General features: G+C 35.6%; 1 protein-coding gene across 4 annotated transcripts; it reads left to right on the forward strand.

The window, feature by feature from the left end:
- Positions 1-61: 61 nt before the first annotated feature.
- Positions 62-22,432, forward strand: NSUN6 (NOP2/Sun RNA methyltransferase 6). Of its 4 annotated transcripts, XM_082752612.1 has the most exons (13): positions 62-246; positions 482-648; positions 1,443-1,551; positions 2,300-2,455; positions 4,118-4,197; positions 5,007-5,116; positions 7,774-7,927; positions 9,580-9,661; positions 12,161-12,280; positions 13,186-13,330; positions 15,158-15,306; positions 17,243-17,368; positions 20,313-22,432. In XM_082752612.1, the coding sequence occupies exons 3-13, from the start codon at positions 1,477-1,479 to the stop codon at positions 20,523-20,525; spliced, it is 1,410 nt and encodes a 469-aa protein (XP_082608738.1). In that variant the 5' UTR covers positions 62-246; positions 482-648; positions 1,443-1,476; the 3' UTR covers positions 20,526-22,432. The 4 variants fall into 4 exon arrangements, with proteins under 4 accessions (XP_082608738.1, XP_082608739.1, XP_082608740.1 ...); XM_082752613.1 differs by having other exon boundaries at positions 62-648; XM_082752614.1 differs by lacking the exon at positions 482-648.
- Positions 22,433-22,477: the final 45 nt, after the last annotated feature.

The following is a 22,477-nucleotide window of genomic DNA, read 5'->3' on the forward strand; positions in this document are numbered from 1 at the left end:
GGCGCGCCGGCAGGTGGGGGCCGGGGGGGAGCGGGAAGGGCCTGAGGAGGGGGCGCGGGGCCCTCCGGGTCCTTCCCTTAGCAACGGGGGGGGCTCGGGGAGGGAGCCCGGGCCCTGCTTCCCCAAACCAGCCCGGGTTTGTCCTCCTGGGGGGAAAAACGTGGAGCCTGAGCCTCATTCGGGACCCCCGGGGCTCCGAGTCCAGCCCCGAGCGGTTTAGGAGGATGGCATACCCACATTGCTTTGGTACGGACAGAATGAACCTCACTGAGTGTGTGGGCTTTCGTGCCATTTAAACAGTTTTAAATAAACTACTGAATTCGTAGGTATTTTCATTTCAGACTAAAACGCGTGCAATCTGTAAAAATACAAACCATGAAGGGATGGGCAGACACAATTTTGGGAAGATAGCTGTGTTTAATTACACAGTGGTTTTGTTTTTTTTTTTTTTTATTGCACAGTTTTGTTTTTTACTACACAGATTTATTACCGCAGAGAAAAACTATAAGGAAGTAAAAGGTGCCTTGAGGCTGAGCTACAATAGGGACTTCATAGTTGGACTTTGCAGAAGGAATTAAAGCAGCATCTAGAAACATCCTGTATCTGCTAACTATGTAAACATTCACCAGACGGCTTGAAGATTTTCTGGTAAGGTTCAGCAGATCTTCTGTTGCATTAATTCTTCACTAGTCCTTCTCTGAATTAAATACATACTGTAAATACAGAGAACTGTGACTTACAGCGCTTTTGTAATTTTTGAAGTCTATATGGAAAAAAATCTTTGTCCCTAGTCATGTGCATGTTGCCGGTTATGAAATTTGAATCATTTGGACTATGGAGGAAGCCTAAAAAGTTCAGCTTGAGAACAGAAATCTGACAGGGCAAAAATAGAAGATACTCTAAAAAAGAGTAGATATGATGATGTAATAGGATAAAAGTTTCAAAGTTGGGACTCAGAAGTCAAAGCTGAATTCTATGAGGAGCCCTTGTGAGTGAATCCTCAGAGTAGATGGCAAGTTGCCATAAGGAGGAGTAATAGGACAGTATTTAGAGGTGGTGACACATTCAGGTTTCAGACAGTGATACTGGAAGGTATTCCTTGTCATATCCTTTTCATTCCTTGTCATACCCTTTTCAGCCCTACCTTCTAAGGTAGGGCTGAAAAGGGTATGACAAGGAAACTGGTAACGTCATTGCAATGAGTGTGTTCTACACTGCAAATGCTAAACCCTTTACTTAACCTGTGCTGAAATCTAATTAACAATAACATTACAGTCATAATCTGATTGATATCTATTTTACTCAAAAAAGTAAAGTTGCATTGTCTGAACAGAAGAACCAGAAGGGTAGTGCAGCTTACTTTGTTACATACGTTTTACATTACATTTGTAAACTTAGAGATTCTGATAAAAACTGCTAAGAAAATATGTTGCTTATTTCAGATCTCTGCCAGGAGAATTTAAACACTGAAGGAAGATGTCTTTTTTCCCCAAAATATCTTTCCATCGTGAAGTTGAAGAATATCTCACCAAAGTATTCAGAAATAATGAGGTATGTGAAACAGATGCTGCTACTATTCATCAGCAAATATACACATTGAACACTGTTAACATTCCTTCAATTTAATATTTTGTTTGACTAATGCCTTACAACAAGGTATTATCTTCATATTAGTCACAGATTTTTAAATGTAGTTCAGTTTAGAATATAAAATTATTCTTTAGGACTGGTGGGTCAAAGTGACATGAAATATTTAAACTAAACAGTAAATCTGAAGCTTCAGTTTTGGATCCTGCTGAAGAATGGTCACAATGGAAATTAACCACATATTAATCCATAATATTAAAGAGAAAAGTTTTCTTGCCCCAGTCTTGCCCAAAATCAAAAATACTATAGACAAGTTATGAATTACTAATGTCAAGGGACACAAACATGATGGTTTTTATATCGGTTTAAGAGTTATCAATTGATAATTTTGAATCTGGTTGTCCATCTCTGGCGTATTCTTTCTTCAGTATCACAAAGCTCATTAGCAGTTGCCTTTGGTATTTGCTGCAGCCTTTTTGGAATCATCTTGCTAATAAGACCATTTTTGAACAAGTCCTTTTCAAGAAATCTATAAGGTTATCTCTGGGATTAGACCTCTGTTGCATAGACATTCCTCACTACTGCAAACCACACAACCATTGCTCTTACATTTCTACATAATGTTTATTTTATGTTGTTTTTACAGAGCAAAAGGCTAGCTGCTGGGTGAATCTTGTTAATACTTTTAAAATTTCTCTTCTTTCCCTCTTAGCTTATAACTGCTTTAGGTGCAAAGGAAGCAGAGAGTAAATATCAATCTCTGTTAAGTCATCTATCTCATCCACCAGCTTTCACAACTGTTAGAGTCAACACCCACTTGTCCTCAGTGAAACACGTGAAAAAAATGCTGTTTGAAGAGATCCAAAAGGTTTGTGCAATTTCTTTGTTACAGCAAAAATAACAAGATTTTTCATCTTTTGCCTGATTAAGAGAGCTTTTCATTACTGGAAACTATTCCTTAACTTAATACGTGTCGACTGCTATTAACATTATGCAGTCATATTGATTTCCTGTCAGCATTAAATGTTAAATGAAAATTCATTGTCTAGCAGGATTCAGCAGCTAATACATCCACAAAAAGCAAGACGAGAAGGAAAAAGACAACCAAGTCTTTTTGTAGATGGCAGATACAGACTTTAGATAGGATTGGAATACTTAAGTAATAAACATGTAATTCTAGAGAAGATGGTAGAAACAGTTGAAAACTGTAGTTCAATATACTGTGTCTAAACTAGCATGTTTAGAACTTATTTTTAATAAAGATTAAAGGAGATTGGATGAATGTTTCCCTGCACAAACTTTTTAAGAAATTGAGACAATCTACATGTTGAAGAATCTTGCTAGAGTGATGCCCAGCAGCTGCCATGATTTTTTTCCTGTTTTTTAATCTTTACATGTTTTTCATTTCTACTTAATTAAACGTTTCTTTATGTGATAATATGTAAGCAATAATGTTTAAGAAGCAGATTATTTGGAAACGCTATCCTATGTCTTTACTCTGTCTTAAAAAGATCCAGTTATTTGAGTAAATTATTAATGCTAGTGGGTGTATGGGGAGCTATTGGATGACAGGAGCCAAGATGTTTCTGTGATGCAGAGGCAGTTGACAGTATTCTGTTGGCTAGAATGGTAACGAGTTATGCTAATTTTAGCTTGATTTTAGAAATCTGGAAATTGATATTTTACTTTGAGGGAACATGCTTTGCTGAAAGCTGAATTAAAAAAAAAGGCTTTTTGTAAACTTTTTATATTTTCAATTATGGTTATATTAGAAAAGGAAATGGCACAACAGTTATTAATAAAATTGTGCACATTGATTGTATTCTTTCTTAAGAGAAAATAGTTATTTATCAGATGCAAACTGATTTATGGTTTTGCATGTTTTGGGCTTGTATTTCAAAAGCCTTACACAAGGAGACATCCTCCTTTTAAAGTCCAGGAGTAGTTTTAAATTGGCAACCTTTCATTTTTTATTTTGCAACTATACACACAGCTCAGCTCTCAGTATCCAATCAAAGTTACATTGTTAAAAGAAATAAAAAGTGTTCTAGCATGGCATGTGTAGTACAACAGAAAATACAGAAGTTGATTTTTACTGTAATTTATAATTAATAGCATCCAAATAATAACACAGATTAGACCCAAGTTTCCCTGGTGGTGTTATTGTGACCTGGTGATAACATGACACAACTTTCCTCCACAAGAGAGTATAAACAAGTGGTAGGGTTATGAGTGTCAGGACACCACCCCAATCCCTGAAGTCAGTTCTCTCAGTGAATCCCTTTACAGCCTTGATACTTCTCTATTTGTTCATTATTCGGTGTTTTTATTATGGAGTGTCCCTTCCAACATAGCATTTCCCAATCTCTCTCAACTGTTTTCACTAAATTTTTTTTTTGTACTCTACAGCTTTAAATTCTAGGTGGAAAAATAGTTTTCAGTCTACTTAACTACTTCAATACTACATTTCATTCTTAACAAGTGTATGTGTTTTTTTTTTTTTAATTTATTTTTTTTTTAATTTTAACAGCAATTTAAAGGAATATGTGTTCCAGTTCTTGAGCACCCAGAACTCCAGGACATCTTATTAATTCCTGCCATTGGACCCAGGTTTGAAATTTTCAGTCTTTAACTGTAAAATGTCACAATATATACTTTACATATACCCACGTATTTACGTATTTCTTGTTAAACAGTTAACTAATTTGCTACAAATAAAACTTCTTTTATATTAAGACCTATTGGACAGTCAAATTGGGTGAGAGTTTTAGTCCTTAAAAGAAAGCATAGAGACGTCTTTTTCCTTATGAGATAAAGTTTTTATAGGGAAAATATAACATAACTGCATCCTCTCTGGAAAGCCAGGTAGGTGGCAGAGTAAAGAATAAAACTTTTTTTTTTTTGGGGGGGGCGGGTGAGACGACAGGAAGGATGTAGAGAATTACTGGATATAGTTTTAGAATAGAAAGTTTGTTTGTTATAAACAAATAGCTTAATGCAGTGTTTTCTTCCCCTGGGATCAACTCCAGAGCAAGGGGTAGGGAGACTGGAATCAATAATGCTGAGAGGACTCTTGAATAAGTTTTATCCCCTACAAAATGACTATTCGTTCTTCTTTCTTAAGCTATATTGGAGTATTTCCCTTGTTGCATCTCTGTTTGCCCCTCGGAGTTTTTTTATCATTTTATTGAATTAATTGATGAACATTTTATTGAAAGTATTTCCTTTGTGAAAACTAACATACTTCAGTTTACCTCTTGGAAGTAAAATGAAACATTTACATTGAATACATGATAATATAGAAGAAAAAATATGTAACTGACACACAAAAAAGTTATGAACCACATAGATTATTCGAGGGAGATATATATGTATTTCAGTATTTTGTTTTTTTTGACTTAACTATATCTTGTTTTCAGGCAGGATTTAAAAAAACATGAATCTGAAGTCATTGTTGGAGCACAGTGTGGGTACGCAGTACTTCGAGGAGCACATGTTTATGTTCCTGGAATCATATCTACCTCAAAATGTAAGAGATCTCTAAATACATCTAGTTAAGATTTAAATAGGAAGGAAAAAATATCACCCTGATGAATTTCAGATAAATAGTGCCATTCTTTTTTTTCTTCTCTTCACAGTTGAAATGAATCTTATAGTTGTATTATAGTGTAAATACACATTTTAAGTTTATTTAGCTTTTGCTAGAAAATTTCAGTATTGTTGTGCTATACTTACAATAAATTATATGTAATTATTTCTCACTTGCATTGTTACAAGTTCTTTACAATACATAATTCCTAGCTGAAGTATTAGTTCTCAAAGATTTCAGTTTCTTATATTTATTTAAAAAATTATATTTTTTATAAAATTTAAATTTCTTATATTTATTTAAGTCATGTTTAAAGTAAAACCTGGCTGGCTTTTTTTTGTTTGTTTTGTTTGTGTTTTTTTTACTAGTGATGCTTTCCAATGTTGTGGAAAAAAAAATTAAAAATATTTCCACAACCGATGCATCTGGATGGTAGGTGAATGTAAGGTGATAATTTAGTAAACAGTACTTGAAGATGTGTTCTCTCTTCATGAAGCCATGAAGGCACTTGCCTTTATGATCCTCTCATATTCCAAGTTACAAAAATTGATGTTTTTTTCCATTGGTAATTTTTTTCTTACCATTCATCTCTTTTGATTTGAGAGATCTAGGAGATCTAGTAGAAACTTCTAGATGAAAAAAAACCTTCAATTGTAATGCCAGGTTCTTAAGAAATAGAAATTTGTGTTTTTCCATCTATCAATGCCTGTTAGACAAGCCTATTTATTTTTTATTTAAAGGTCAAATTAACTTTATGTGAAACTAGTATAATTTTGAATGATTCACCTCATTATTCTATTGTGATGAGATGTACTGATGATCATAGTCTTTATTATTAAACAAAGTGATTCAGGAAAGCCTTTTTCTATCCACTTAACTTAATTCTTTTGCCAAAGAACACATTCAAGAAGTTTTAAGCATGTGCGTAAGTCCAGTTCACTGAACAGGAATGTTTGTTAATCTAGGACTTGCTAAAGAAATAAACATATTTGTGTAGCAGTTGTTGAAAATGCTTATTTTGACAACTTCATAAATATTAAAATCCTTCTTCGAGTCAGTAGTGATTTATCATAATTGCTGCATGTAGTTTTGCATAAAACATCAAATTCAAAGAAAATAAATGATATTATAACTAAAACTTTAGCAACACTTCAGGAGAACTGCAGATTTGAAAATAAAATGCATGCTCCTGCAGGCCAAATATAATAAGGCCATATTAAGCACAGATAGTTTTAACTAGGGAAAACAGAATACAGCAAGAACAGACATTTAATCACTGAACTAGCAACCCAAATGAGAATAAACTAATTATCAAGGGGGGGAAGGGAAGGAGAGTTTAATTTAACTGTACAAATTCTAAGTTTCGTGTTTGTGAAGTACCAGTATAAGCTACCCAAGTTAACAGAAAGGGCAGTTATCAACAGAGAGTGAATTAAAATCCTTTTTGCTTGAATACTGAAAAAAAAAAAGGTAAATACTGTGCTTGTTGGATGGGTTAAATTGCTGCAAATTTTTGTTCTGTGAAAATTAAACAGACAGTAACAAAAGTTACTGTTACACATTTCACATAATGTTTTGTGTCATGCATAAAAGGAAGCTACGCATAAACACACACACACAAAGGAATGTTCAGTGGCCATCCAGCAGATACTACCATTTAAAAATTCAGAAGGCTACTTGAAAAGTAGAAGAAAAGATTCCCAAATGCAACTCACAGAATTTTTGGGAAGCCGAATTGTTGTATCTTCTGGTTTCACCAGCCAGTCAGCTACCTTAGAAGTGTCGTTTCAGAAAATTGTTTATTGCAGTTAGTGGTGACCTTTATTTTTAAGCATGTTTTTACCCAAGCATAGAGCTTTCTCACTATTCTACAAAATCACCTAAACCACCCCCCTTTCCCATCTATTTTTTTATTCCAGCTCAGAAAGCTCATTTAAGTCCCTAGACCTGGAGTTTTTTGTATACCTAAAAACTTTTAATTGGAGAAGTAAAACTTTTATAGGATTACTGAGAACAGCAGTTGCTGTAGAGGAAAGAGAGCCAAAGTGGAAAATTTATGTTAACAGGAATATATAATCTTGTGTATTAAAGCAACTGTTGGGGATAAGCAGCTGTAGTTATGTTCTACATAGCTATTGGAAGTTCATTAGACAAATTTAGTATTACTGTCTTTGTGAAATAATTGTCTCTCTGGGTATGAGCCAGTGTGGTTTGAAGTACTTCTGTGCTTGGAGTACACAGAAGACTGAATCCTGAAGAGCATGCTTAAAACTCCTGGGTGACCATGTGGTGATAAAAATAAATAAAGTGAAGGTTTGTCTAGCCTCTAAGAAACAAGTCAAGCTGTCTGATTTGTAATCTAGTGGCTCTCAATACCTCTAGCTAATTGATAGCTATTCACCACGTACACTTTCAAGCCTGATGTCAGTTAGTGTTTTTTTTTTGTTTTTTTTTTTTGTGTGTGTTTTTTTTATTACACTAAGAAAATCTAAATTATGCTGTGATATAGGAGTTGAAGTAATCTACTGAAAATCCTAAAATATTTGGTCACTACTGTCTTGTCAAGTATAAGACTAATCTCAAAATTTCTTTCTCAGTTATGAAAGCTGGAGATTTGGTCTCAGTATATTCGGATATTGAAGGGAAATGTAAAAGAGGAGCCAAAGAATTTGAAGGAGTCAAGGTTTTCCTTGGAAATGGGATTTCAGAACTGAGTCGCAGTGAAATCTTCAGCTCACATGGCCCAATGAAGTAAGTGCTTAGTAACTGCAATCTTTACCTACAGCTTTTCCAAGGGAAGGGAGAAGATGAGAAGGCATTTAAAAATGTTCTGTACCCTGTATGAAAGTCAAAGTTGGCTTTGACTGAGACCTGTGTGGCAGGTAGGTATTTCACTATTTTGGGGGAAGCATTAGCTTTTGAGAATATAATAGTGTTGTCCCTTCTGCTCTCTTGTCACTTCACAGCTAAGGTGGTAGCAATACAATGACTCTGTGTGGCAGCATGTGAAGGAAATCCAAATTATGATTAAAATTCTACAGTCAATATTAGCAGAAAACACATTTAGTTGCGTAATGGAATCCAGATACCAATTTACTTGAAAGACAGGAGGAAGTAAATGGAGTGCTTTTCAAAATTTGCTTAGCATATGACTTCATTAATATAGAACAGATATTAATATAGAACGAAAAAATGTTAGTACAGAACAATCTGTGGTAAAATTATATTTTGGTAAATTCTTCTCTTATTTGGATGGAACAGAGCTGTAGCCTTGCCCATTTCTCTATCTCCTAAAAATATTTGCAAGTTGGTTTTTTTTTGTTTTTTTTTTTTTTTGGAGGGTGAAGGGAGCAGGTCATATATCTTTAAAAATATAACAGCATCTGCCACGGTAGTTATCTAATTAAGGATTACTTGCTTCTCTGTTTTGTATCCAAAGCATATGGCTTGTTCTTCTTCTGTTGTCTAAAATGTGTACAAAAAGCAGTGTATGAAGAGTGTGACATCAAATTAATGACTGAAGCTTTACATCATAAGAACAAACTGCAAAAGATATAGTAACAAAGATCACACTGTTAGGGGATTTTTGGTGTATTAGAGCTTAAATGTTGTAGATGTATTATATTCTTGTGGCATTGCTGACATAGACTGGCAGTATGTAAGATCTGTAGTCTGCGAGTTTGCTTCCTCATATCCTTCCTTCTTGTTGTAGGACTGTGCAGTGCATATACAAAATAATATTCTTGTTATCTTCAGAACATTAGAGTATTGTTTTCAGACTCAGTTTTGTGTGTTTTGTGATTTTCTTTTTATTGTCGTCCAGTCTCTTGTAAACCTATCCTAACATAACAAAGTTATGTCATAACTTCATCCGTATTTGAAACTTCTGTTTGCTTCTAAGTTTAAACCTTTGTTTTGCAGGTAAATAAGTGTTTTGAAAAAGATTTTCTGTAGTTATTTGAATGAAATCTCAGTCTAGAAAAACAGAGGAAGATTTAAGTGCTAGTGCCCTAATGCATACCTGGTTAGCCAAAAGCAGTTATGTATTGAAATTAACATATTTTAATCTGTTTTTCTGCATTTTCTTGTATTGTTAAGGCTTGGATTAGATATCCATTTGTCTTATGTATAAAGCACGTAACTTCTCCTTATGCAATTTTTTACATATCATTCCACTTTATAATGTAGGAGATTCTGTGTTACAGTTTACCCAACTTAATGATGTCATCTTAAAGAATATCAGATTGCTAAATTATAAAAGTATGTTTCTTAGTCAGTTTATAAACGCTTTTATTTTTGCAAGATTTTCTTTCAAATTTCTGTAATAAGCACAATGATTTTAATTTAATACTGTTAAAATGATAAATCTGAGTTCTTGAAACAATTTGTTTCATGCTTTTCAGTGGAATGGGCATCAGAATGATAGAGCCAGTCTACCTCAGTCCGTCCTTTGACAATGTGCTCCCTAGTCATTTGTTTTTACAGGTATGTTTTTAACAAAAACAAAAATCTCTACTATTCACAGAATAATGAATATCCTCTAAGAACCCATTGATTATGTATTATGGAACCTAATTCACTATTTGGCTTGAAAGAAAACAAAGCACTGAAAATGAACGTAGTATCTACATGAAGCTAGTTTAACCACACTGATTCTGAGATATTAGAAGGGACTTCAAAGTGACTTAAGAGATAGTTTAAAAAGCAAAAATTCTTTTTGCACAGATATTCCACAGAACTTTTAGCTTTTTGGAATTGGCTTATGAACTACAAAATACGAGCTTCTTTCAGGGTACATCATTCTGTAGATAATGAGGAAAATCTCCAAATATTCCATTGACTTTAAGCTTAAGAGAACTTGAACTTCATTCAAGACAGCTTTTTCTTTTGCAGCTTTAATGCTACTTTTCCCACCCACAACAAATCTGATTAAAATATGCAAACATGACAATGGGCCACCTGTGCTATGTTGAAATGTAGGACGATGAAATCATGGAACTTTCTAGTTTTCTTAGATCAGGTAAATTTCTTAATTTCAGTTTGTTGAAATAATAATAATAATAAAAAGAACACTTCAAGTAGATGTCTGAGACTATGCCCATAATTGTTGTGTTTTTTTTTTTACTGTAAGTATGAACATTCCTTGGGTTAAAAAAAAAAAAGAAAAAGCAAGCCATCCAGCCCTCAAAGAAGTGGTTCCAATCCATAAAGCAAATGTAAATTCTATGTCAAATAAACCCACATATCATGGTCATATCATGGCCACAGTCAGTTAGGTTTGAATGCCTCCAAGGATGAAGACTTTCTGGGCAACCTGTTTCAGTGTTTGATCACACTCACAGTTAAAAATAAATAAATAAAACACTTTTTCTTGTTTTTAAATGGAATTTCCTGTACTTCAATTTGTGCTCATTGCCTCATGTCCTGTCACTGGATAACACAGAGAACAGTCTGGCTTGATCGTCTTTACTTTCTTCCAACTGTTATTTATATACATATGGATAAGATCCCCCTGAGACTTCTACATATGTAGTGGGTTTACGTGGCAAGGTTTTTAGACAACATGCTAAACAGTCTCAGCTCTCTCAGCCTCTCCTTTCATGCCGGGTTCTCCAATCCCTTAAGTATTTTTGTGGCCCTTAGGTGGACCCACCCCAGTATATCCATGTACTGGGGACACAGCACTCCAGATATGCTTCACCCGTGCTGAGTAGAGGGGAAGGATCACCTCCCTTGAACTGCTGGCAATGCTTTTCCTAACAGAGCCCTGGAGGCTGTCAGCCTTCTTTGCCAGGAAGGCGTGTTCCTGGATCATATTCAAATTCTTGTCCACCAGCATCCCCAAGGCCATCTCTGCAAAGCTGCCTTCCAGTCAGACTCCAGCCTGTGCTGGTGCATGGGGTTATTCCTTCCCAGGTGCAGGATTTAGCATTCATGTTTGTTGAGCTTTATGAGGTTCCTGTTAGTCCATTAATCTTCCAAGGGACCTCTGGAAGGGTTATGCTGGAAGACAACATAACCTTCCAGTTTATTAACTACTCTTCCCAATTTTTTATCCTCTGCAAATTAGCTTAGGGTGCACTCTGTTCCATCACCCACGTCCCTACTGAAGAGGTTAGATGGCATTGGCCCCAGTGTTGACCACTGGGGTACACCACTATTGACTGTCCATCTGGACTTGTTGCCACTGATCACAACCCTTTGAGACTGGCTTGTCTGACAGGAATTTGCAGTGTGTGAGATGAAGGCCCATGTATGATAGTGTATGATAGAATTAATTATTGTTCATTTTCTTGAATGCTGTGGCATGGAGCTTGAAAATTTGCTAAGCAAAGAGAACATGTAGTAAGGTCATCCTTAAAAGATTTGTGTACCTTTGTGTTCAACCATATTATAAAATAATTTTTGAAGTATTTCCTTATTTTGTACAATGCATTTTTTTATTTGTTCACACTGCATATTACTTCTCTTCAGTGTATCTGTTCAGTTAATACAATTAGTAGCACAGTTTCTCAGTACCTTAATTGATCAAGTTTAAACTCCTGCCTGTTAATCTGATTGCTTGATACTAAACTACACCAATATATTCATGGAGTAAATGTTCCAATATACCAGGTTAACATAAAATACTTGTAATATACAAAGCCACTCTATGTCTGCAGTAGTATCAGTTTATTTTATCTTTGTTTTTAGCAGTGGTGTCTCCCTAGTCATGAATATTTAAATTTCAGTCATGGATACTCTTGGATGCAGCTTTAAATAAAAATATTAAAAAAAAAAAAAAAAAAAGCCACTGGTGATTTCAGACATCTATTGTTTCTTTTATACAAAAATCACAATATTTAATTTTCTCTTAAGGAACTGACAGCAATATCTTAAGTATCTTCACAGATTAATTACTTTTTTAAACATATTCATCATTTCTTAATACAGGTTTTGGTACAGACCATAAGATCTAAATGGTCCCATTTTTGTTTTTGATAGAACTTGCCTTCAGTGGTTGTGAGCCATGTTTTAAACCCTCAACCAGGAGAGAGAATTTTGGACATGTGTGCTGCACCTGGAGGAAAAACAACCCATCTCGCAACATTAATGCATGATCAGGTAAGAGGAGTCATTAGGCATTTTCTGTCTCAATAAAGAAAGTCTGACCATTTTTCGTTTTAATAGTGTACTTCACTTACCTCTGTGAGAATGCACAGATAACAGCAAGCTAATATTTGAACATTCTGCTTACCAGTGTATTTTGTTTATTACTGAAATGGGCACAAACTAACAAATACTCATTGTCCCATTTAAAACCTTATTTGCTGCAAATTGAAATCAGACATTTCAACAGGTCACTTTTTGAATGTTAGAGACTTATTTATAATGGAAAAATTTGCTTTCCTTGCATGCAACTCAGGAATATGCTGGATTCATGAAACTGATGATGTTTGGAAATTGTGGCTTACTGCTGTGTGCTGAAAGAGTGTACAGCTTTAAAATAGGAATTGGAAAACAGTATAAAAAACACTGTCTAAAGCCCAGACCATTTTATCCAGATGTCTTTCAGGAAATAGTTCCAGTAGTGGCTGGAATGGGCCAGATGGGGAAGACCTGTTTCAGTCTGTGTTCTTGTTCCTGAGAGACTCTAAAGAGAGGGAATTATCTCTGTATATCCACAGTACAGCACATGTGCAGTAAATCCACTGTTTTAGCAACAGACGTAACAACTTTCAAGCACCATCAGATGTTAATGTGCATGTGCAGTATGTTGAATGGTGATAGGGAAGAAGCAGTGGTACCAGGTCATCGAGTGCTTGTATAAGGGGTGATTTGGCTCACAAGAATGAGGACTACTGATTTGGCTTTGGAGAACGAGGACTACTGGCGTGTAGATTTAAGAATAATAATATTTAGGGAAAAATAAGCTTCATTCATTACATTGCTTGAAAGGGAAAAAAAATCAGGAATTGCACATCCACTTAATCACTATGTTTTTGATTTTAAAAAAACTTTTTTTTCAGGGTGAAGTAATAGCAATGGACAAGATAGCTAACAAGGTCAAAAAAATTAAGCAGAACGCTGAATTACTACAGTTGAATTGTATTAAGGCATTTTGCTATGATGGAACAAAGGCACTTTCAGTTGAGAAGAGAGAGGATGAACAAGGTAAAGTAAACAACTTGGGTAGTAGTAGTATTTAGAATAAGTAATAATCTTTTTTTTTTTTTTTTTTTTTTTTTTTTTTTTAATCAATAGTATTAAACCTGCCACGAGTCCACAAGTTTTGAAATCTTGGCAGATAGCTAGGTTGCTTCGGCACTGTGGATGTCCTATTATTTTCTACTCTGTTGTGATTATCAGCTTCTCCATAAAGTAAATACAAAGCTCAGACTAACTGTCCTTATCATAACCTAATATGCTCAAAAGAAATGCATTCCAGATACTATCAAAGATTGATGAAGCTTTAAACCTTCTTTCATGAAGATGTTTAACCCCATACTCTGAATTGTTTGGCTTAGCCTGAGAAATAAATTACTTCTGCAGAATTGTTTGGTTTTCCTGCCTCAGAAGCCTCATCTGTAAAATGGGGTTATTAATACCTAGCTCCCGGGTGTATTGCAATGTTTAGCTCATTAATGTTTGTTCAGCTGTTTACGGGAAAGTTCTATAGAAGCACAGTGTATTATTTTGAGTTCATTTCATTTGCTTTTCTGTGGTACCATATTTATGATACTGGTTCTGTTCCCATGATGAAATGATTTGAACAGTATCTGCTGTCTAGATTATTTTTAGTTTGTTGTGCAAAGTATGCTGTTCTTTCTCACTCTATCTCATCCCAGTCACTGGTTAGCCTAAGTAGGGATCAGGTTGCATAATTCACCTTCCTTGTCCTTCTAGTTTGTTCTTAAAGGTATTTTTCTTAATCATCTATGAGCATAAAATATTGTAGGTGGTTTGTAGCACTTACACAGATGAACAAGAGCTAGCTATAATACTGAGAGATCATGAAAGCTTTTCTGTACAGCCCTGCAATTATGACATATTTTGAATGTTGTAGTAATGAATCAGGGGTAGATAAATTGGTAGTGCCAAAATAGACTCATTTCTGCAGTGCTGGAACAAGCTAGGCAGCAGTAGTGTGAAGTCACCCACTGGTTTTCACTTGTGACCTAGCTTGCATATCTGAGGGACAGAAGGAGAAAAGGAGGCAAAACTCTTCCTTGTTGGTTACTCACAGATACACATATGGAGCCTAGACTTCTGTTTTGGTAATCCTGAGCTGAAAAGTTTTTCCAGCACTAAGACAACAGAAACTTTTGGGCTGTTGAGCCAGTGGGATTTGGAAAGTTGAAAGGATAGGTTCTGCATCTAGAAATTGCATATTCCCTTATCTGTACAGGCAGTATTCAAAATTAGTTCTTGTCTTCACAATCACTGTTTATTAAATTGTTCTGCTGTGGAGGAAGCATGTGTATTACATTAGAACTTGTAATATTTCACATTATTATGAAGCTCTTTATGTTCTATATGCATCACAGTTATTATCTAGATAGTCCAATTATGTTACTTCAGGCAGTCTTAATAGTTAAATAGTCGTAAGGTTTCTCTCACTGAAGATTCACACACTTTTTAATTCAGTTATGAGCTGTCTGTGGTTCATAACAACCTGTATGTACAGCTGGTTACCTAGCACCTCTGACCAATCGTATTTCAACAGATTTGATTTTTACATTTTACTTTCAAAATATTAAAGTTGAAAAATATTGCTGTCTAAAGCGATCGTGTATTGTTTGAGCTCCCAAAATGCTAAAAATTCTGTGAGATGAAATCTACCACAGGCAGTGCTGATGCTTGTCTCTAACTGCAATCACTTTTGCAGAAACCATCTATAGCACTTAAATGTTTTATGTCAAGCAAGCACTAACAGCTTGTCATTATCTGTAGTGAAATCTCAAGGAAAGACAACCACATTTTACATTGCTGTTTTCACAGAAGGACCTCCGTTCTTACCAGAGTCATTTGATCGGATTCTTCTTGATGCTCCATGTAGTGGGATGGGGCAGAGACCAACCATGTCTTATTCCTCAACTTTAAAGGAAGTGATGTCTTATCAGCCACTGCAGCGCAAGCTTTTCACTGTGGTACGTATTAATCATTGAGTAGCTAAATTAAATTGAACATCAATAGTTTTGCAGGGTAAAACTTATTTCCCCTCCCTCCCCCCCCCCCCAAACGATGCCTCATCTTCCCTATATTTTCAGGGGTTAGGTGTTGGGATGTAATTGTCCGGAGCCAAAAATTTCAAAGTTCTTTCTATTCAAGGCAAATGGATTGCCAGAGTTCCATGAAAAAATCCATGAAACTATTTGCCATTCCCTCTTTGTATGTCCCTCTTTCTGAATATAAGTTTCATGTTCATTCTTTGCCCTTTTCTAGGTCCACTTTTTTTCATTCCTAGTTGCAGTTCTTAGCTGCTTTTAGATTCTATTCTTATTTGCTATAATATAATACTGCAAAGCTTTAAGTACTGACATTTCTTCTTTATCGGAGGATATCTTTGCTAAGCTTTTCTTCTTTCTTTGCTTTCCCAACTAAAATTTTTTCTGTCACAAAGTCATCAGCAGTTTTTAGCTTATCCCTAAACTTGTTTGAAGAATACTGAAGCTTATGCATCTTGCCTGATTTCCCAGGAGATCTTGTGCTATCATAGTCCTTGGGGACCAGTAGTTCCCAGAACGCTTGTTCTTCTGCAGATGTCTCCTAGGGTGCAGCCTGTCCTTTGAAGCTCAAGTATCTGAGTAACTTTCATAAATTGAAATCTACCTAGTTTTCAGTTTCCTATTCTCTGTACACCAAAAGATTTCCAAATTTTATTTTTTTTTCTTAGAGGAAGTAGTGTTTAATGTATCTGTAAATTTGGAATTTCCTGTTTTAGAACTAAACCCAACATCATCTAAGACTTTGTTTTCTGATAGCTACAGAGACTGAGGAATTCCCAAAAAAACAAATCACTTGGTGTTCTTTCAAGATGTTAGATCTTTGGGGATTTATTTTCCTCTTGCATCTGGTGTTGTGGAGAACAAGTTAAAGAACTTAGGCCATTTGGTCAGCTTTGTTTTCTCTCTTTCATAGCTGATGAAGTCAAAAGAGAAGGAGGAAATTTGAAATCATTTATGACTGTTTAAATATTTATAAAACAAGACAGTGCTCTCCAGTCTTTCATAAAATCCCTCCTTTAAGTAAAGATATAATTCAATTAGTCTTTCTGCTCTATCATATCTGCTACTGGGTAAAGTCAATTCATTGAAGCATGGGAAAGATACGTGTAAGACATATATAAAAATTTTTGTATTTGTTTTTATTTTTTTTAATCTTTCAGTTTCATCCATTTCTGTTTATAATAGTTGGAAGAATATAAGTCACAGAGCAGGTTAAAATATTTTCTGTGCAGCAGCATGGACTCTTGCAACTTCACTGCATATAACTTCCCTGCAGTGGTGCTGTAAGGTACTATATGGGATATGTGAGGGAGTACAAAGCTGGGAGGCCATATTACAACTTCCCTTGCTAGTAAGAGAGTGGTTGGGCTGATGCTGAAGGACAAGATTCCATGATTCTTGCCTACATTTGAATTATATGTATTCAAAGTGAATCACAGCTTGAAAAGCAGCATAGATATAACTTCATGCCAAATATGTGGCAATAGCTGACATCTAATATCACTGATAAAAATACTGTATATTGATGCTTGGCAACAGGTAATGAAAACAGAATGCGACTGTCTGAGATAGGCAGAGCTGTACAAATAACAAATCTTACAAGGTGAATCATATCAGTAGCATTAATAAACTGCATGAGCTATAATGCTGATTTTGAAAGAAAAGCCATTCTATGCCATGGAATCCTTTAATGTAGTCCCTGAGAAGAAATAGCATCCTAATGTCTATCTTAGACAGAAAGATTTGAGTTAATTAAGCGTTAAGTTTTAATAATATAGCTTAATTGATTTATTGGTTAATGTTGCTTAATATGCAGCTTTTTTACATTTAAATATAAACTGTTGTTTTTTCTCTGCAGGCAGTGAAATTGCTGAAGCCAGGAGGTGTTCTAGTGTATAGTACATGTACGATTACACTTTCTGAAAATGAGGAGCAAGTTGCATGGGCCCTAGAAACTTTTCCATGTCTCCAGCTTCAGGGACAGGTACTGCTATTTACAGCATACTTCACACAAGCCAATGAGCTTGTTTTGGCACTGTAAAATTGTGCAGTGTATTTACTGTCAATAAATATCGTTTTTACTGGAGAGAATTCTAACAGCTCGGGATAGAAATAATGCAGGGACTTCTGAGACTCTTCTAAACCTATTTCTAAACCTAATTGAGCTTCACTTAGGGAACATTAAGTAGTTTCTCACTGTGTACTATGGTTGTTTTGATTTGTACAACAGTCATTTAAAACACAAGAGGGGTAAAAGATAGTTCAGACGGGTTAAAATTTCTCTTGCTATTCTTACTTTATATTAATATATTTTACTCTGTTTTTCTGCACATTAATAGCAAAGGTGAACAAGTTTTTATTGAAGCTTCTGAAGTAGTGAAGACTTAAAAAAAAAAAAAAGAGTGGGAAATAAATTGGAAGAACACGGTACTTTGAGAAAGGAAGATTTTATATGTATGAGAACCATTTTTGTGTTACTTTAAGAATGAGGGAATAAATTTATTTCAGGCTCAGTGTCCCAAGACTGTACCTTGTCTTTTCTGGAGCCAATGTCTAACATAAAGGTATCTACGTAGGTAGTATATAGGGAGATGCTAGAATTTGTATGTATGATGCGTGCATTTCAAAAATATATCACTTTTATTAGTACCTCAAAAATACTTTATCATCAGACCATATGTGGCTCTCTTCTTCTTTGCTGATGTGACATATTGGAGCGGGTTAGTGTTAATAATCATGGCTTTGGGGAAATGCTTAGATCTGGTACTTGTTTAACTTGTACTTTCTGTAATGACTTGTCTTAAGAAGTTTAGATACATCTGATGCACAAGAGATACACGAGAAATTATAAGAAGGCTGCTAAAGATTTAAGAGAACTGAAGCTTTTATTAAAACATTTTGTTTGTCATGGTTCTTCTACCTGTTGGTACAACTCTAAACATCCCATCTATTTCCATCTTCTCTGTATTTTTCAATTCAATCTCTTTCAGCTGAGATTGCACGTTTTACCTAACAGGATAGAAAATCATACTCAATAGAATGACAAATCAAAACACAAGCCCTTTTAACTTAAATGCAAGATTTTGATTTCATAGACTTGATCTCTCACCAGCAGTATGTCTTGAGTTTTCACACAAAAAAATGGCATCTATATAAAAATAAAACTTTTGTGTATTGTGTATTTTAAATAAGATACTGGCTTGTTTACCTACAGATTATAGTATTTTACAACCAGATCCCCAGTAATGTAAACTAAGGTGATCTTTTGCAATGAACAGGAAGCTAGAGCCTAGGGCTGACTTACCTTATGGTCCTTCATTTATTTCCCATGTTCTGTAGTCTCTCAGTGGACACCTGCTTTACACCCAGTCCACTGTTTCCCGTGTTCTCACTTTTACAATGGGTCCTGGAATCATGTTGTTCAAGGCAAAACAGGAGATGGAGCCATCGGTGTTGATCTCATAGGTGGAGGTTACTGCATGGCAGCCGATCCTTTGTGCAGACTTACTGCCTCTTAGGGATTTACACACAGGGTATATTGTGTATCAGCTTAAATGCAGTAACTGAACTGGAAGGGAAAAGGAGAAGGTAGAGGAAAAGAAATTGGTCTTTGAGCGAGCAAGTCACTTCACCTTGTGTAATATTTTCAGTAGTCTTTTACCTTTCCATCCTTCAATTTCATTGCTTAAGTCACTACCTCTTTTCTTCCTTTGTGTATTATTTTTTCTCAATTTGCTACAGGCACCTCCTTTTGTCTCTTACCTGGAAAGCATTGAAATCCTATTGAGGGAAAGCAAGAGAAGACTCAGTCTGCAGCCTCTCGGCTGCCCAGCTTTAGAGCACACAGTACATGATTAAGCAATTAGCTCGCATCATGTGCTGTCTGGGTGAGCTCGTGTGTCAGCAAAGTCTGAGGGCTCAAAAATTCTCTGCTGCATTACAGACTATACCAGACTAGATTTACAAAGGAGTTCGTTCTTTTGCCATTACAATTCCGGCTTTTTTTTTTTTTTTTTTTCTCTTTAATGCACTGGAGGAATTACCCAGCTAAGAATTAGATTTTTCCACAAATCACCATATTTATTAAATAAAAAACATCATCAGAAGAGGGCTGTGACTTTAAACACAGCTCCTTTCTAGGATTTTGATGCTAAATGTCCTCTCCTAAACTGAAGAACACTAAAGTTGTTCCTTTCTTTCTTTCTGTCATATACATGTATACACGTATGGGGTAGTTACAGTATTTTCATTTACCCATTAGTCTAATTACATAACAAAGAAAACCCAAAGCTCAAACTTTTTTCTGCAGCATCATCATCTTCCAAAACGATGCCTCTTTAGGCAGAGTTCTGGAGTGGCACTTTCAGTCTCTCCCGTTGAAGTTTATAAGGTAAAGAATCCAGTTATTTCTACTACTGGTACTAAGTATGTTAGTAACTGACTAAGGGATCACTGTTTCTGACAACTTAAAGCTATTAGTATACAGAAGAGCTTCAACACTTACTTAATAGTGGAAAAATAAAAAAAAAAAAAACTAAAACCTTTCAGACATATTGGCTGGTGATAACAGCTTTTTTGTGATGTAGGTGATTTCCCTCTTGGGTGATGAAATGATTTGGATCTGTGTATGTACCTGTCCTCTGTAAGTGCCCTAATGACTAAACTACTGGGCTAAAAGCGCTTGACTGCACCACCACCTCCTCAGCGGTCTGTGGGTCTGGTGCATGTACCCATGCACACAGCTGCCACATTAAGACAAGAAAAGCAGGGCTGCATGATTTCCAACTTTTCCCCCAGTGTGATGGATACAAACCTAGCTCGGCCGCATTAAGAGGCAGGCAGCTCTGCATAGCCTTAGAGGAATACGTGTAGGAAACCAGGAACTTTTCACTGATGCAGTAATTTGCTTTTCTGTGTCACTTGCAAAGGAACCTCATATCGGAGGAGAAGGCATGAGGGGAGCTGGACTGGCACTTGATCAGCTGAAGCTGCTGCAGAGATTTGATCCATCTGCTGCAACCGTGCAAGGAATGGATATTAAAGCTTTGCAAGATTCCCAGGAAGATGATTTGATTTCACTGGCAAATAAGGACTGCATAGGATTTTTTATTGCAAAATTTATTAAACGGAATGGTAAATAAGCATGCAGCAATACAACCTGAAAAAAAAATACCTCTGTGAGGCTGAAGTATGGCTCTTGGTGCTGCGCCGTTGCCAAGCCAACAGGCTGACGGCAGGGTTGCTGTGGCAGCCAGAAAAGCTGCCAGCTGCTCTGCTGGGAAAGGGCTGCGGGCTGGGGGAAGGGCACGGTCATTTGGGGTCAGTTTGCTTTCCTGTGACAGCAGGTCACTGCTTGAATGACAAGCATGTTCAATCACACTTCAGTCTGTTGGCTCTCGCCATGCGAGCAGCTTGGCTAGTGCAGGAAATGCAGGAACAGGGTGTGTTTTTTTTTTTTTTTTCTTTTTTTTGGGGGGGAACTGGGGAGGTAAGGTCCTTTAGAAAATGCAATCATCAATAGGTGGGAACTATTACTGTGGATTTTGGAAAAAAAGCAGTTTCAGTGGAGATTTACTGATTGTTAATGCTTTGTTAAGTAGTGCTTCAGGAAACGCTGTAACATTTTTACAAATAACTTTTATAAATTGATACTTAGAACCTCATTTCTCTTTTATTTTAATACAAGCAAGATTCTCTGTACACATAGTATATACACAAAATACGATTAGGCTTTGTAGCATGTCTTTTATAGCAGCATGAATATATTAAACCATCTCACTCTGGGAATGTAAATAAATATTGTTTCAACATCAAACTTCCCATGCATAAACTGTATTGGTTCCCAAACAGCCTATTGGACTGGCTGACAAGTGACAATTTTAAAATCAAACATTTGCAGTTGAAGGGGCTACAGCTGTGATAAATATATCAAAAGACAGAAAACAATGCATAATATCATCTGAAATGTTGCAAATCACCTTTCAAACAACTAAGAATATTAACTCTACTGGTTAGAAAGCATCAACGACTAAAATCATATGAAAATTTAAACTGGGGAAGCATGCTAATGAGAACTGACTTAATACACTGCTCAAAGTTTTAATAATCTAAATTTCTTAAATGTGTCGTATGTATTTGAAAAATTCTGCTTCAGTTACAGAGGTGTTCTCTGTCTGAATAGTGTTCTCTTTTGTACTGCTGGAAATAGCACGAAAATCGGAGGGAAAAAATAAGCATGGTTCAAAAACCTAAACTGACGTCTGTGTTTTGTTGTGGGCTTTTTTGTTGTTGTTGCTGTTTTCCCACTGATTTTCAAAGCATTATCTGGAAAAAAATACCTTATTTTGCACACGATTATTTGGTTGGATTAAAGACTGACATTTCTAGTTTGCTTTCGTACTGTCAGAAGTGCTTTTGCATTTATTCAAAACAATTTATAAAACTCTGTCACTAGTCTGGCTGTGTACTTATATTTGCTATAAATGTTTTGATATATGTTTTGTACTATTCTTGAATAAATCAAATGTCTCCTCTTCTGTTCTGCTAAGGCTGCTTAGTACGTACTCTATTAGGCCTATCCTAGCAGACTAGAAGGAGGGAACTCTTGCTTACTTTGGTAGCTCACTCCTTGCTGTTAACCGTGACATGCCAAAAGAAGATTTAAAGTCATCTTGATTCATCAGTAGTAGGTAAGATAACCCATTTACAATTGTAATCACTTGTATTATAAATTACAGTCTTTTTAGTCAAAATATGACTACAATAACTACTTGGTAACAAAATGTATTAGTCCTTTACTGTAAGTACATGTTGAAATCTTTAACTTGGTGCTAGTAAAAAAGCATTTTTTTTTCAGAATATATAAACTCTGTAAACATTAATCAGCATACATAGACTATATATTGAAATTTGCAGATACCTATAAAGGGAGGAATTTTTGCCTCCAGTTTCAGTAGCAGGATCTGTGCAATGCTGAATTCTTTGCGAAAATTTGAGAAGTTATCATATTTATTAGATATAAACAGTCTTTTCAAGAAGGTGATCTTGATTTTATATGAGAAATTTCTTAACCCTTCCCCCCCCCCCAAAAAAA

This window comes from Aythya marila (assembly GCF_965140915.1).
Source record: "Aythya marila genome assembly, chromosome: 2".
NCBI classification, from domain to species: domain Eukaryota; kingdom Metazoa; phylum Chordata; class Aves; order Anseriformes; family Anatidae; genus Aythya; species Aythya marila.